The following is a 16,856-nucleotide window of genomic DNA, read 5'->3' as shown; positions in this document are numbered from 1 at the left end:
CAACGGTGAAAAATTCTAATACATTAACTACAAATGACCATTACTAAAAATAGCATTTATTTTATACAGTTTATACTACTCTTTTGAGTTATTTTTATTGGTTGACCTCAAAGCTCTCTTGGCGAACTCACCTAGGGATTGTGCCCAGAGTCCTCACTCTAACATTCAGTAACTCTCATCTTTTCTGGTGTCCGACATATATGATGGTTTGTGATTTTTTTTTCCCCCTCATCTGCTTGTTCAGCTTCATCTTCTCTCTCCTCCTTTTCTTGTTCTGGACTTTACAACAACCCTGAGCAACTTTTAGATCCCTGCCCTCCTTCCACCTCTCCTCTCTTACACGTTCTGTCCATCTGCTGGCAAGCACACCCCTGGCCTGCACATGTGCTTGTCTCTCTCGTGGACTCAGTTGACTTTCTCAGAATTCTTCTCATCAGACCTCAGTTCTGCTTCTCCTCACCTGCCCTACATTTTGAACACGTCTCCACTGGATTAATTAGCTGATCACTATGTTCTCATTGTCAAGGGCATCTCCCCAGTAGATGGTCAGTGCTTTGATGGCAAACCTGTTTCCTTTATTCCTCTTCTCCATTTATACCCATGGGCTAGTGTGGGGCCTGACACGCAGGAATAGTGTGAGCCCCTCCATAGCTATTGTCCGAATAAATGATTTCATGGTTTCAGTTTCACATTACAGAGGAAGGAGCTGAGGTTCCCAAAGTGAAGAGACTTATGCCGGGTCCGCCAAGAGACGTCCTTTGATAGCAAGCCCAACCTCTTCCTATCACATTACAGCAAACACAATTCATTGGCAGAACATGTTGTTGGGAGAATAATTCATAGGCTTAACCAAAAACCTTTATTTTAAACTGTAGTCTGTATTTCTGTTGAGCATTTAGGCCATTTCAGAATTTTTTTTTCCAGAATTTTTTTAAACCTGTAGAAAACATCACGAATAGTAAATGTTAGACATGGAAGTCATGAAGGATTCTTAGAAAACTGTTAGGTGGCTCAGAGTTATCTGTGCTTTGCTATAAGTAAATACTATTCTTCAAACTACTATTGATGAATTTTGTCCTCTCATTTTTCTTCCCCCACTGGGCCAGAGCAATAAAATTTCCATGAACTAAAGAAGACAGAAATCAGCCTAGATAATCCATAAAACATAAAATCTATTCTTGAATAACCCAGGTTTGACTTTTGAATATTTTATTAGGAGCTGATTTTTTTTTAGAGCCATTTAATTTGGAGTGCCTTACCAATGACAATTTTGTAATGAGCTTTTTTCATTAAAAAAAAAAAAAACCACACACCTGTTTTATATTAGAAGGCTGGAGTCTTTTAGATTTTAAAATCCAGATTTATTCACCTTGCACATTTCCTGTGAAGAGAGCCAATAGGACAAGAAAAATGACCTTGGAGTGTTTTGTTTTAGCAATTGAAAATTGATAAGATACTGAATATCAGAACACAAAGTCTGGTTTTTGTTTTTTTTGTTTTTTTTTAGTTATTTGTAAAAATGCCACAGATCTCATTATATATAGCCCTTAAAAAACTGGAGCTTTCTTTTAGCCCCATACTTGATTATTATGAATTTTTAAAAAATCTTATAAATCATTTGTTAGCACACATTCTTTAGCATACTAAAGAATAATACCATTGTTTAGCCCATTCTTATTTTATTGGTTAGACTTTCTTACATTGGTAGGACAAGTTTAACTTTACCTAATTTCGGAATTATAGGAATCTTAATTCATTAATTTTAAATCCCAACTCTTAAAAAATTCTGCATATTTTAGATCCTCATCATCTTCCAGATGAGTCTCCTCTTTATATCTTGCCAGTGACAAAACAGAATAATAATTCTGATAATCCTTACAAATATTTAAGCTTTCTCACGATGCCTAGGGGTTTTATCTTTAAAATATTGTAACAAAAATAAATAAAATATTGTAACAACAAATATTGTTTGTACTAGTTACGGTGTGAACGGTTTGTGGAGGAATTGGAGAGTTATGCTAAACAGTCAGAAGAATTTTACTCCTTTGGAGACCTTCAGGATGTACAGCGATACCTGAAAAAGGCTCAAACTCTGAATGCAAAGTTGGACTTAGCAGCAGACAAGGTATAGTTTTTTAAATTTTTAAGAGGAAAAAAAATTTTTTTAAGAGGATGAATTAGTTCAAAAGAAAGCATTGGTTCGTATTGTATATTCACCTTTTATAAATAGATTCAAATGAAAGTTTAGCTACCTTTCAAGAATAAGTGGCACAAATATCATATACCTAAAACTAGTATAGTATGTTAACTATACAGGAATTAATTTTTTTTAAAAAATAAGTAAGTGGCAAAAATAGATCTTATACACATGCTAAGGAGAAGCAGCATTGCTGTTTTCTTCTGGTAGTTCTATCAGGGCCCTTCATCTTTTATTTGAAAGATCTAGTGATATTTCCACCTGCTTATTTTTTATTTTGCATCATTTAATCATTTACATCATTTTCTAGCACTTGCTTACTCATTAGTTTGTCCATCTTCATAGAAGCCTCTCTAGATTTGGTGGCTGGGTTTTTAAATTAGGCCCATTACCTTCTCCCACCGAGCCAGTTTGTTCCCAATATTGGTATGTCAGAACTTGGCTTTCTCTTTAGAAGAAGCTGGAAATGGAAAAGCCATACCTTTTGCCAAATAAGATGTTTGAGATTTTTAATTGCATTTTTTAAATAAAAAGGGGAAATATGAAAACAGACCATATTATGATGCTTTCTCATTTTTCTTACATTGAAAGATTTTAGTATCTTATCAGTTCAGGTAATTAAATAGTTTATAATAGTCACAAATATATGAACACATGTTGATAAAAGAGAAGCTGTAGGCTTTAAAATTATGTGGTTACTGAAATTTTGGGTAATCTGCATGATTTATATGCCTAACACACTTTTCAATTCTATAGATTTCTCCTCTAAGTCACCTACCTCCTCACATACTTCCACTACTAAAGAGGAAATTAATGAGTTCTTTGCCACTTCTTTTTCTTTTTTAAAAGGTTTTATTTATTTGAGAAAGAGAGAAAGTGACCATGAGCAGTGGGAAGGGGTAGAGGGAGAAGCAGACTCCCCTCTGGGCAGGGAGCCCAGAAGCAGGAAGCCCAAGGCTGGACTTGATCCCAGGACCCTGAGATCATGACCTGATCTGAAGTCAGTGCTTAACTGAGTCACCCAGGCTCCCCTTCTTTGCTTCTTTTTTATCCCGTACATCTTCAAGATCCAGCTCTGGTTGCAACTTCTCTACATAAGCATCTATTCACCATGGTATCTTGCCTCTGAGTGGTAGCATTTTTTGTATACGCGATGCGTGTGTATTAAAGAGCTACTACTCTGAGACATCCCCTTTATTACCTATATTATTGTTGAGCAATTGCAATTTAACTTTCTACATATGCATGTCTTATCTCCTTAGCTGAAATACCACCTCCTTAGTGTTGGTGTTTTGCAATATAATACTTTTTTCTCTGTTTTCCACAGTACCTGATACAATGCTGTGTGTATTAAAAGTACTTAAGTTCTTGTTAATTAATGATGCCATAAGTTTAATATATCTGGATGGACAAAGACGTCTTTATACATATCATTACTATTTTAACTGACATAACCAGATACTGTTCTCTGGAAAATGTAACAAAAAGAAATAGGAAACACAGATTGCCGTTCAGTATTTCTAGATTGTGGCCTAATTTCAGTAAAACTTCGGGGCTTACTGAGGGCCTGGGGGAGGGGTCACATTTGATAAAAAATTTTTTTTGATCTTTATTTTTTAATTTTTAATTTATTTTTTTTATTGGTGTTCAATTTGCCAACATACAGAATAACACCCAGTGCTCATCCCATCAAGTGCCCCCCTCAGTGCCCGTCACCCAGTGACCCCCCCACCCACCTCCTTTTCTACCACCCCTAGTTCGTTTCCCAGAGTTAGGAGTCTCTCATGTTCTGTCTCCCTTTCTGATATTTCCCACTCATTTTTTCTCCTTTCCCCTTGATTCCCTTTCACTGTTTTTGATAAAAATATTTTTTAAAAATTAAGTTTGAATATCATTCACTTGCAGAATAACATATCTTATACCCGTCATTCCAGATTGAGCAATTTAATGCTGAAGAAGAGGCATTTGGTTGGCTTCCATCAATATATCCTCAACGTAAAAAAATCCAAGATGGTTTGAACCCTTACCTTCGCCTCTATGAAACTGCTGTTGAATTTAGCAACAAATATCGAGCGTGGACTGAAGGACCGTATCATAAGGTGAACCCAGACCAGGTAGAAACAGATGTTGGAAATTACTGGAGAGGACTATATAAGCTGGAGAAGACCTTCCATGATTCTCCAAATGCATTGGCAATGACAAAAAAAGTCAGAGCAAAGGTGGAGGATTTCAAGCAGCACATTCCTCTCATTCAAGTGATTTGTAATCCTGGCTTGCGCCCCCGGCACTGGGAGGCCATGTCCAACATTGTCGGCTACCCGCTGCAGCCAGCAGATGACTCCACTGTCTTCTCTTTTTTAGACATGGATTTGGAACCATACTTAGATAGGTTTGAGGGTATCAGCGAAGCAGCTAGCAAAGAACATTCTCTTGAAAAGGCCATGGACAAGATGACTAATGAGTGGGATGCTATGGAATTTGTCATTCTTCCTTATAGAGAAAGTGGGACATTTATTTTGTCATCAGTTGATGAAATTCAGATGCTGTTGGATGATCACATTATTAAAACACAAACTATGCGAGGATCTCCCTTCATCAAACCTTACGAAAAACAAATAAGGTAAAGTGATATTTATGGGACCGTGTTTATGCCATGTTTACCAAAATTGTCACTTGTATGTAATATACAGTTCTTTTTGGAAATTGATTCTGCACTTCATACTTAATATTTTAAATAGTTGACTGTAAAGAGTGATAACCTTCTTTGCATCTGGAAAAGTATCCATTTCTTTGCTATCATCTATGGTCCTAATGAAAGTGGTGGACAAACAGCCTCCAGATATTCATTTTTATTGCCTGCAATCTGATCTTATATATTTGACTCAAAAATAATTTCACATCTCTGCACATAGTTCATAGAACATATTATCTATGAAACTGAAGATAATGTCATTTTCCAAATATACTAATGAGATTGTTGTAGATGATCCTTGAAAGTCTATTATGATTCTCACTTCTATGCCTGAAGGATGCTTAGGTAAGCACAGAAGTATGAATATTATGATTCGAGTCTGGAATTTCAGGCATCTGACACAGATGATTAAATTAAATCCTTATCCTGTTATTTTTTAAAAATGTTTGTAATTTGTATTAAGCGGTTTATATTTTACCTTAAAAAGAGTGTAAATCCAAATCAGGCTACCATCTTCAGTGTGAGTTTGCATGACAAGGGAAAGCTAACTGCTTGGCAGTGTGCACCCCCTGCTATTGATGTCATCCTAAATTGAGTGTGCCCTGCATGGGCACGGGCACTCAGGTTGCTCGGCCTTGCTTGCTCCAATATGCTCATCAAGAGGAATTTTTTTTTTAAACTACTCTGGAAGCAGTATAAGCAGATTCTAGTTTTAAGGACTGCACATGAGATCATTAGCCAGCGGGAAATTGTCTGTGTCCGTCAAGGATTAGATGGAGAAAGCGGGAAGAAGGGAAGGCAGAGGCATTCATCTCTTCTTGTGAAAAGAAGAGATATTAAATCTGATAAATGTTAAAGAGATTTTAGAAAAACATTTGAAAATGCCTGGTGACTTTGAGAACTTCTATTGACAGAACTTGATTTTAATAGTCTAAAATTACAGATCACTAATTATAAATGATGAAAAAAATCTATTAATCTACACGTAAAGCTATCCCACCTCTAAGGCCTGTTGCCATTGACTGATCATCCTTTTTGATGGCTGTGTTATCTCTTGCAGCTTTCTGGGGTCAGATCTGGATGTATCATTCATTAGCTGGGTGAACTTAAACCTGGTACTTACCTTTATCTGCCTTAGTCTCCGCATTGGTAAACAGATATACCGGACCTTAGAATATGGTGAGGAAGGAGCAAATACGTACAGAGATCTTATAATTGTACCTATAAAATTGTTAGTTAATAGAGTAATTATATTTATTCTTGAAGAAATCTTGTCATTATCTGTGTTCTCCATATTTAGATATGAACTGATTGCTGTTGTAGATTTAAAAAATGCTTGCTGGGACGCCTGGAAAAAAGTGCTTTCTGAGACTGGGTGGCTCAGCGATTGAGTGTCTGCCTTTGGCTCAGGGCTTGACCCAGGGTCCCGGGATTGAGTCCCACATCCTGCAAGGAGCCTGCTTCTCCCTCTGCCTGTGTCTCTGCCTCTCTCTCTCTCTCTCTCTGTCTCTCTCTCTCTGTCTCTCATGAATAAATAAATAGAATATTTAAGAAAATAAAAATAAATAAAAAGTGCTTCCTTCTAATGAATAACATACAATCATATTTTAGTTTATGTAGATTTTCTTTAAAACCCAGAAATATTGTATTCTGGAAATAAAGCCTTTATGGGCCCAAATTTTTTTTAAAAAAAGAAGAATGTTAAAGGAAGTGAGTCTTGGATGTAACTAGCTTTCCTAAGAAGTTCAGATTGCCCTTCATTGAGGACATCATTACTGTCTCCAAAATCTCATTTCTCAGTTTGTATCTTCTAGCCATGGAATTGATTTGCGGAAAGGTTCATTGCTATGGCATATACAGAAACCTGCCCATTTGTAGATGGGTATATCTGAACAAACATAAATATTGGTGCTATGATTTTAAAGCAGATTTTGAAGAACAAATTTAGTGATTTATTGTTAAATGAAGGTAAAGAAATGGAAATAGGAATAGGAGCACTGCATACAAGATTGATAGTCAAAGCATCGTTTTGAGTTTTGTCATCTGAAACATTGCTTGATTTGCTGTCGAACCACTGTGTTTTGCTTCTCAGAGAATGGGAGAGCAAGCTCCTGCTGCTTCAAGAAATTCTGGATGAATGGCTCAAAGTCCAAGCCACATGGTTATATCTGGAGCCCATTTTCAGTTCTCCAGACATTATGTCTCAAATGCCTGAAGAAGGAAGACGATTTACAGCTGTGGATAAAACATGGAGAGATATAATGAAAAGTGTTGTACAAGTAAGTGAAAATCTCCGAGGATGTAATTATTTGGTTGAAGTGACATGATTTTTGTTTCCAAAACAATCCAAATAAGTCATTTTCTTTTCCTCCCCCACATATGTCCCCCTTTCATATATTACTTTAGGATCCTAGGAGCAGGAAATATCAAAACTGACTAGATATTTTGTCCTGACTGCTTCTTGAGGTCCAAAGTAATTTGCATTATTTAATGACATGTGGTTCTATTAGTGGTTTCTACTGGATGCTCTGGCAGGAAAACCCTGTGAGCAGCGCTCCATGTCCCCATTTCTTCTGTGCCCACCTGGTTATGGGGTGCACCACCACTGAAACGCGCTATTGTGGAAACATGCCAGCATGCTGCTCAATCAATATGTTGCTCTTTAGGCATCTAAAAAAGAATGAGTTGCAAAGATAAAATTAAAGAGATCAATACATACAAACAAAATGCAATCAATCAAAACACAAATACTGAACTTAAAATTTAAGGATTGAATTTGGTGACCACACTAGTGACACTGAAAAAGATGTGAATTTTTTCTTCAATTCAAAAGACATTTACTGCCTGCAAAGCATGGTCTGTATGTTACTGGGAAGTTAACATTAAATAGAAGAAGTATTAGTTATTAAATTATATTCTTAAGTGAATGTAAATTTCTCCATTCATGTTTTTGATCAAATATAATACTGTAAGATAGGGTGAGTATTATCTTAAAATTTTCCTACCCTAACATAGGAATATGCATATTTTTATTATTTGAACTTTGAAAGCTGTGACTATAATCCTAAACACAGATAATACTGGATCAACACCAACCATATGATTTGCTAGGAAAAATATTCCGAAAGATAGACATAGATTTAATAAGTTTACTTTGTTTTATGTAATACTTGAAACCTATCTCTGTATAAACCAAACTTCTGTAAAATTAATCACACTGGAATTCTATAAAGAGCCTGTTGATGGGTCACTTTGCAATACATTTAATCATCTCTAATTTGTTTTAAACATTTAGCCATTCATTTATTATTTCTTTACAAAAGGGCAAAACCCTTACAACATGTATACATTTTTACTTGGAAAAGGATGAAATAGATTTTTCTTGGTTGCCCCAAACAAAAAATAGATGTTTGTATTTTCCTAGTTAAGATCATTTTTAAAATAAAAAATATTTTTTTTGTATTTGATCAAAATACTTTTCTAAACCCCATATTGCTAAGGAAATTTTATAGATATTTTAGTACCTAGAAAAAGGGCAGCTATGCTGGCGCTAGTTAAATTAAGGAGGCAGATCTTCAATTCTACCAAACTGCTGAATTAAAAAAACACACAAGGGCACCTGGGTGGCACGCTGAGTTAAGCATCTGACTGTTGGTTGCAGCTCAGGTCATGATCTCAGGGTTGTGGGATCGAGCCCCGAGTCAGGTTCTGTGCTCAGCATGGATGCTGCTTAAGGATTCTCTGCCCTTCTCTCCCCATTCTAAAATAAATCTTAAAAACAAACAAGTACACTTGAAACTAATGAAACACTGTATATTTAAAAAAAAAGGGGGGGGGGACAGACAAAACAAAAAACATTACTTATTCTTATTCCCAAATAAGCAGTTTCTTTTGGGTGATGCTTCCTCTACTTTTGCTGTAAGACCTGATCGTCTTCCTGAACCGGCTTTACATTTTCTTTTTCTCAATATATTAGTATTCAGGACAGCTTTTGTCCATATTCTCCAAAGCTTTGACAATAAACCTAAGTCCGTATTTTCTCGGGAAGGCTAATGAGGTGACCTGTGTAGTAGAGACATCACTGGATTGTTTGATACAAAAAGCCATCACTTTCCATCTGAGGGATTTCTTTCTTTCTTTTTTTTTTTTAAAGACATTCATTCAGTGTTGCGATCAGACTATTACATTTAGCAATCAACAGCGTGGATGCAAAAAAAAAAAACCTACATTAAAACCCTTTGTTGGGCTGCTTTACACTTTCCACAGAACGGAAGCTAAAATAACCTGTTATACAATTACTCACAAATACAGTCCTCGAGTTTTTTGCCCATACACATGAGAATTGTCTAAACTGTGTCTTCACAGTTTGTAGCAGTTGGGCCCCGCCACCACTTGCTTGGCTGGGATCACAAATCTGTTGTAACCTAGAGCTTCCCTGTCACCTCTCTGGCTCTCCTCTCCTGTTAAGCTTTGTTTCCTGGCAGTAATCAAAACCTTCTGCCCCTGCCATGGCCACTGCTGCTGCTGGAACCGTAGCCACCTTGACCTTGTGGTTTGGTGAAGTATTGGCCTCCACCACCAACAGGGCCAGAGCCTCTGTCTCCAGAATGTCCTCCTTCCATGGGTCCAAAATTTGAAGACTGATTGTTGTAATTGCCAAAATCATAACAGCTTCCTCCACCCTCCAAGTGGCTTCCATCATCACTAAATCCCTTCTAGCCATCCGCACCGCCACCGTATCCACCACCACCTCGACTGCCACCGAAGCCACCTCGACCACTGAAGTTCCCCCCACGACCAAAGTTGTCATCCCCACTGAAACCACCTCCACGCCCACCACCAGAGTTTCCAGAACCACTTCGACCTCTTAGGCTGGACGAAGCACTAGCCATCTCTAGCTTAGATAAGGCTTTCCTTCCTTCACAGTTGTGACCATTCACAGCATGGGATTTTTGAATGATAGTCTTGTCTACAGGGTCAGGGTCATCAAAGGTCACAAAAGCAAAGCCTCTCTTTTTGCCACCACTTCCATCAAGTCATGATCTCAATCACTTCAATCTTCTCATATTGTTCAAAATAATCTCTTAGATGATGTTCTTCAGTGTCTTCTTTAATGCCACCAACAAAAATGTTTTTCACAGTTAAGCAGGCACCAGGGCTTTGAGAATCTTCTCTTGAGACAGGCCTCTCTGATTCCACAACTCTCCCATCCGCCTTTTGTGGCCTTACATCCGTGGTTGCATCCACCTCCTCCACGGTGGCCTACCTGATGAACCCAAAGCCTCCGGAGCGCTTGGTGTTTGGATCTCTCATTAGCACAGTCCGTAAGCGGTCCCCATTGCTCAGAATGGCTCCTCAGACTTCCATCAGCTGTTTCAAAGCTCAAACCTCCAATGAAGAACTTCTGCAGCTGTTCAGGCTCTTTGGGAGACTCTGACTTAGACGTGACCATGGTGGGAGGGGAGACTTCAACGATGCTTACTTGGAGGCGTCCAGGGGCAGAAAGCCATCTGAGGGATTTCTAATAAAGCTGCTTTTAGAACCGGGCAGGAGAGGAGGTCACTCAGAGGTGAAATATAAAATGTAAAGCATAATTTCATGTTTTGAAACCTGCTACCAAAGACCCTTTCTCACTAGGACCTTGAAATTTCAGTCTAATTCCAGAATTTTTCAATCACTATTAAGATAGTTTTGCCTGTGAAGGCTTAGCTGTACCCGTCTCATGTTCTACCCAGAGCTCTTGTCCTTTGCACAGGGTATGTAAAGCTGAGTTTGAAATGTTGGGGAGATATGGGGACTGCCCTCTCACACTACTTATCTCCCTCCTTGGCTTGTTGCCTGGTGCTGGGACAAAGACAAGGAAGAAAAGGGGGTGGGGTGGGGAGATAGGGAGAGGGAGGGAGAAAGAAAGAGGGCAAGAATGAGAGGATTTACTAATATAACTAATCCAGCCAAACTGGCTGTCCTTTTGCTTAGTGGTCATAAGATAGCCTTTTGTTGGTGGTGTCCAGGCTCTATACCCTTATTATTGGTCATCACAACTGGTCTAGCTTTTTGGTCAGTCGTGGACCGGTAAAGTCCACAAATTGACTCAGTAGGGACAGGTGAAACTTCTGATGAGCTCTCTGGTAAGAGAGTCTGTCTTGAGCATCTCTCCCTGTTTTGATCGTCCTCTATGAGATTGGGCTGCATCTTCAATCTGACTTTCCAGTGGTGGCTACCACCACATTTCTGCCCCAGGCTGCAGCAGTATTTCACAAGTCTGTAGCCCTTAGTCTCATCCAGGGCTTGCAGAATGGGGGGATCCATCTTCTGTACCTCTTAGTAGCTTTGGGCACATGGTCTTTGCCCTTCCTTCACCTGGTCATTCCACCCTACCATCTTCTCCTTACCATCTTCTCCCACAGTTCTTTTTCCTGCTCTGGTAGCACTGGAACAGGTCATCACCCCTGGTGCTGGAGCAGACTTCCAGTTGGGGTAGATGTTAGCCTCCTCTCTTTGAAGACAATGAAAACATTTCCAGGGGTTCTCTTCGGCCCTGTCCTTAAGATTCAGGGGTGGAAACCAGTTAACTGCCTACCATTCGGAGGTGAAGGAAGTGGGTAATCTGTCTTCATGTACACTGCACTCACTCCCCAACCTGACTTTTGACCCTTACAAGTCTTCATTTGTTTTCCATACCAGCAGAAAAATGCACTCTTGAACTTCTCCCCAAAACTTTTCCTCTTGTAGTCTAACCACATCTTAGTACACGTCAATACCATCTCCCTGGTTGCTCGGGCAAAACACTTAGGAGTCACTTTTTTCCTTTCTTTGTCTTGACCAGTAAATATGATCACTTGGCACTACACATCTCACTTCTTTCTAGTGAGCTGGAAAGCTAAAAACCATCTCTCTCAGACTCCCTACCATCTAGTTTTTGGCAATGAATTAGATTTAGACGACTATAAACACACACTTGGGATTTGGAAAGCATAAGTGAAACAGCAGCCCTCTTCTTGCCATTTCAGCTATTTCTGCTGTCAGGCAAAATCATGAGCATATGACTTTTTTTTTTTCCTTTTCCAGCAGGACTTCAATATCTGGTCATCAGCTTCATAGGTATTTAGAGACAGCAACAATGGTGGCTTTCTGAGCCCTAGAATCACACCTACCATGGTGCGGTTGAGTGTAGTAGAGTCAGTGGTGGTATTTTGTCCTGACTGGGGCAGAGATAGAAACCCTCCTGGAAGGTCAGTTCCACAGTGTTTTTAGGAGTCGCTCCTGTAAGTTCAGCTCGGAGCATGCTCCCTTAGGCCTTCTGATAATTTTGTAATCATTTAATTCCCTATGTTAAGTGTCTTTTTTGCTTAATGTGCCTAGAAGCATTCTACACAGAACTCTGAATAAATGTATGAACACCTCAAAGATGGAACTAGAGTTGTTGATATGACCCAGTTGGGTTTTAGGATGGTGAAAATCTAGTTACCATTTGAAGACGGGATACTGGCGGTACCCGGCATGCAGTACAAAAATCACTTAAATTATGCTCTTGGTCTCCTGGAATGGAGAGTCTATTTTACAGGCAGTTCTTTAGTGGACCAGGTGGCTGCTGGATTAAGTCAGTACTATAGGAATTTGAGATAAAAGGGATAGAAGGCGGGCTGAATTCTTTTAAAAGCACTGGAGAAATTGAAGGATGATATGGCTTAATTCAGAATTTACAACTACTCAAGACATGGTCAGAGGACTAAGGAGCTTCTGTGGCTGCCCTTAAAGAGCCTCTTATTTCTCACAGCTAGAAGTCTGACATAGCCAAGAATGAGCTATGGAGCCTGATTCAGTGGGTTGGCAAATTACAAAGTAATTTAAATGAGAGCCTTGCCAGATCTGTTATGTGAAAGGTAAATTACTTAGTGGGCCAGAGTAGGATGGTGAGAACTGGGAAATGGGGACCTTGGGGTTGATTTGATCGACTGTAGGTCATCTGACTCTCCTACTGCTGAGCTTCCCTTGCCTGAAGCCTCTGCAGAAACCTGGAAAATACGCAAGACAAGGTATCCCAAGGTCTCTTCTGTGAGTCCGTGTTTTCTTTCTTAACGCTTAAAAGGTTTCATGAGTATCTGATGAATTTCCCGTTATCCAGGGATTTCTGATGAGGTAGTTTATTATGCTTTTGGAAGTTCACAGAACTGGCATGAGCTTAATATCATTAAGCATATGAAAACATACTTTCTGTGAGGCTTCCTGAAGGCAGGAATTAGAATGCTTTCTCTATATACCCAAATTCAAGTTTCAGGCCCCTGATATCACAGGCATTTGGTTTAAAAATGTAAATCAACCAGTAGATTACTTTGAGCTGCTGAGAGTAGAGATACTTGTGAAGCCAAAGAAGACACATAAAACTTGTAGAATTATTCCTTTAACCAAGAAAAAAAATACGACAGCTAGAAATTCCTTTTCTTCCCCTCCAGGAGACAGAAAGTAATTAAGCTGTCAAGGGAGTCACACTAAGTTTCAAATTTCTGGTAGCTTCCTATTAGAACATATTATTATTATGTCCTGAGAACAGAGCTACCAAGTTCCATCCTGGTGGGTCATGGAGGACTGTGTCTCCTAGAGTTGCTCTGTAGGCCAGCAGGCTCCCCTCACCCTGCGTGGGCTCATGGGCAGCAGGAGTGAACGCCTGCTGCGGAGCAAGGCTATGGCAAGACTAAAGGCACTTGAGGCCAGTTTTATTTTACAATGATCAATAGCCTCCCCGAAGGGTGACAGATTATAACCATTCATTTTAACTCTGTGAACTGGAGTGGAGTAACCTCCTCATTCCTTCCATCTGTCCACCCCGCCCCACCCCTCGTAGTGTCTTTCTGTCCGTCCATCCATCCATCTCTTCCATAGACAGTCATGGAGGACAAAATGAAGGGCAGTTTCAGGTATAGGTGCTTCCTGCACTTATACCATCTGAGTTGCTTCAAGTATTTCATCTAGTTTGGTCCTCAGAACGCCTTTGGAAGAGGACTCTTATTCCCCTTTTAAAGATAAGAAAACATTGATCCATATACCACATCTTCTTTATCCATTCATCTTTCTGAAATAAGTCAATCGGAGAAGGACAAACATTATATGGTCTCATTCATTTGGGGAATATAAAAAATAGTGAAAGGGAATAAAGGGGAAAGGAAAAAACTGAGTGGGAAATGTCAGAAAGGGAGACAGAACATGAGAGACTCCTGACTCTGGGAAACGAACAAGGGGTGGTGGATGGGGAGGTGGGCAGGCGGTGGGGGTGACTGGGTGACGGGCACTGAGGGGGGCACTTGATGGGATGAGCACTGGGTGTGATTCTATATGTTGGCAAATTGAACACCAATAAAAAATAAATTAAAAAAATAAATATAAGAAAACAGAGACTTCGGGTAAGTAAATGACCTGTGGTCATACAGGTTATAAGCAGCGTTGAGTCCCAGGAACTAGGTCTGCACTTTCCTTTACCTGATGCAGTCTTTGTTATGTTCACCTTACCACAGGGAGAAAGTGAAGGAACTTTATTTTCCAGTCATGAGATGATTACTTTTACATATCTTTTTCCTTAAGTCACCATACAAAGGTACATAGATTATGGCCTTTGTTCATTGAGGGATGGCACATTTGGCTCAGTCGTAGAGCGAATCTGGCTAAGTAGGTTTGACCTCAAGAATCCAATACAAAACTTTTCATGAATGTGAAGAGGTATTTCTTTTGTAATTGTAGTATTTAGGGAAAGAGATATGAACTGTTGTTTTAAATAGCTGAATTTTTCTTTAGCTTTCAAACCTCAGATCCAAAATAGGAAATATTGCAATAAATTCTTTGGCTGAGAAGAAAATAAATATTGTTAGTTTGTGAAAGGAGTTTTTCACACTTACTAGCAACTATTCAGCTTGTTTTTGGTTTTTGGATTTTTCCAACAAGAAAAGGCAAACATTACCAGAAGGTGGCACTATGAGAACATCATTTTGGTTTTTGGATTTAGGAGTCCAAGAGTACTCCTCTTTCCTTTCTTTATTGGATGAATTGCACATTTAAATTATGATCTGGGTCTTTGTCATGCTTCTTTTTACATGTGTTTTTAAAAATGTGTATTTAAACATACAACTGTTAGGAAATAAAATATCGTTTTAAAATTGTCTCTTTAAAGGTAACAATGATATGTTACATATTTCCATGTGAACCTGTTTTATTAAGAAAACAGGTATTAATGATGATTATCTTATTCGATTAAATTGCTGGGTTTCCAAGTTACATTGTTAAAATTCAAAACAATGCAGAAAAGTGCATCTTTCCCTTTCAGCCACATTCCGAGTATACTAGCAAAAGCATTTTATTTTATTTATTTTTTAAAAAAAAATTTAAAATTTTTATTTATTTATGATAGTCACACACACAGAGAGAGAGAGAGAGAGAGAGGCAGAGACACAGGCAGAGGGAGAAGCAGGCTCCATGCACCGGGAGCCCGATGTGGGATTCGGTCCCGGGTCTCCAGGATCGCGCCCTGGGCCAAAGGCAGGCTCTAAACCGCTGCGATACCTAGGGATCCCCTAGCAAAAGCATTTTAGAGAGTCCTGCAGAAATAATAAAACTGCTCTATAGAACAATTTACAGCTGACACTTTTGGTTGATCTCTTAGCCATGGCTGAGTAAGAGAAGTAAGCTAAATTAGTTAGTCTTGAAATTCCTTGTTTAATTTTTTTTAACAACATTCCCTTAATATCTATACATTTTAAAAAATCTATACATTTTCTGTTACTCATATTAATAAATATACTAGCATGTTCTCACTGTTTGGTCTGGTGATTAATACCTCCAATGTGTTTTAGCAGCTTTTTCTTAGTAAAGACCTTTTCTTAGTTTGTCATTGATGTCAACGGTGAACACTAAATTTGGAATTAATATTTTTGATTGAGTTGGGTGGTTTTTTTTTATTTTTAGGATAAACATGTTCTACAAGTTGTAACTATTGAGAAGATGCTGGAAAGGCTGAAAAAATCAAATGAACTTTTGGAACTCATTCTTAAGGGACTTAATGAATATTTGGAAAAGAAACGTCTCTTCTTCCCCAGATTCTTTTTCTTGTCTAATGATGAACTTCTTGAGATACTATCTGAGACTAAAGATCCCACTAGGTAAGTTGCTTACATATATAACACGTGGCTAAATTTATCTGCTTAAATTTAATTTTTAAAATAAGCTAGAATGTGGATAGATATAATGATATTCAAGAATATCCTAAATATTATCAATAACCAATGTAATAAAAACATACTTAATATCACTGAAGGATATTTTCCCAAATGTGATGCATCTTGGGGAGGATTTCATATTTTGTTGGTTTTCTCTCACATATTTTTCAGAACACATCACTCTTACAGTGGCTTGCATTGACCCACGCAGGTGGTCTCCCATCATCCTTCCTATTTCTCTCTCTGGTTTTCTTGTTGACTCTGTTATAGTCCTTCCAATTCCACAATAAAAGGGACAGCCTCTTCCTTCAGTGTACTGTCCTCTTTGCAAAAGATGCTCCTTATCTAAGTATCCACGACTTCTTTTACCTCCTCTAGATTTTTGTGGAAACACGCTCAGACGCCTGGCCCTTGAGAAAACATTCCCGGACCATTGTATTTAAAATGGCAGCCCAGCACCCCCTAGCCACCTGTCCTGGATTATCTTTTTTGCCCTATTTTCTTTCAGCATTTTTAAAATCATCTGGCATAAAAATAAAATAAAAATAAAATAAAATCATCTGGCACACTCTAAAATGTACTTAGTTCACCATTTGATTTCCTCTAGCAGAATAAAAGCTCCATGATGGCAGAGATTTTTGACTTTTTTTTTCCAATGCTGATTCCCAACTCCTTAGAAGAATGTGTATTTCTAGTATATAGCAGACAGTGAATGGATATTTATTAAATTTGTTACTTTTGTGCCTTCAAAGTAGGAGACGAGTAA

At 38.5% G+C, this 16,856-nt stretch overlaps 1 protein-coding gene across 1 annotated transcript in view; it reads left to right on the top strand.

Moving 5' to 3' along the window:
- Window positions 1-16,856, top strand: part of DNAH7 (dynein axonemal heavy chain 7) — a 226,683-nt gene that overhangs the window by 46,821 nt on the left and 163,006 nt on the right. The window contains 4 exon segments of the mRNA XM_055344969.1: window positions 1,979-2,125; window positions 4,132-4,817; window positions 6,982-7,168; window positions 15,840-16,033. Coding sequence (XP_055200944.1) covers window positions 1,979-2,125; window positions 4,132-4,817; window positions 6,982-7,168; window positions 15,840-16,033 — 1,214 coding nt within the window.

The sequence above is a fragment of the Nyctereutes procyonoides genome, unplaced genomic scaffold (genome assembly GCF_905146905.1).
Source record: "Nyctereutes procyonoides isolate TBG_1078 unplaced genomic scaffold, NYPRO_anot_genome, whole genome shotgun sequence".
NCBI lineage: Eukaryota > Metazoa > Chordata > Mammalia > Carnivora > Canidae > Nyctereutes > Nyctereutes procyonoides.
Note: the sequence above shows the minus strand (reverse complement) of the source record. Positions and strands in the feature narration are given on the sequence as shown.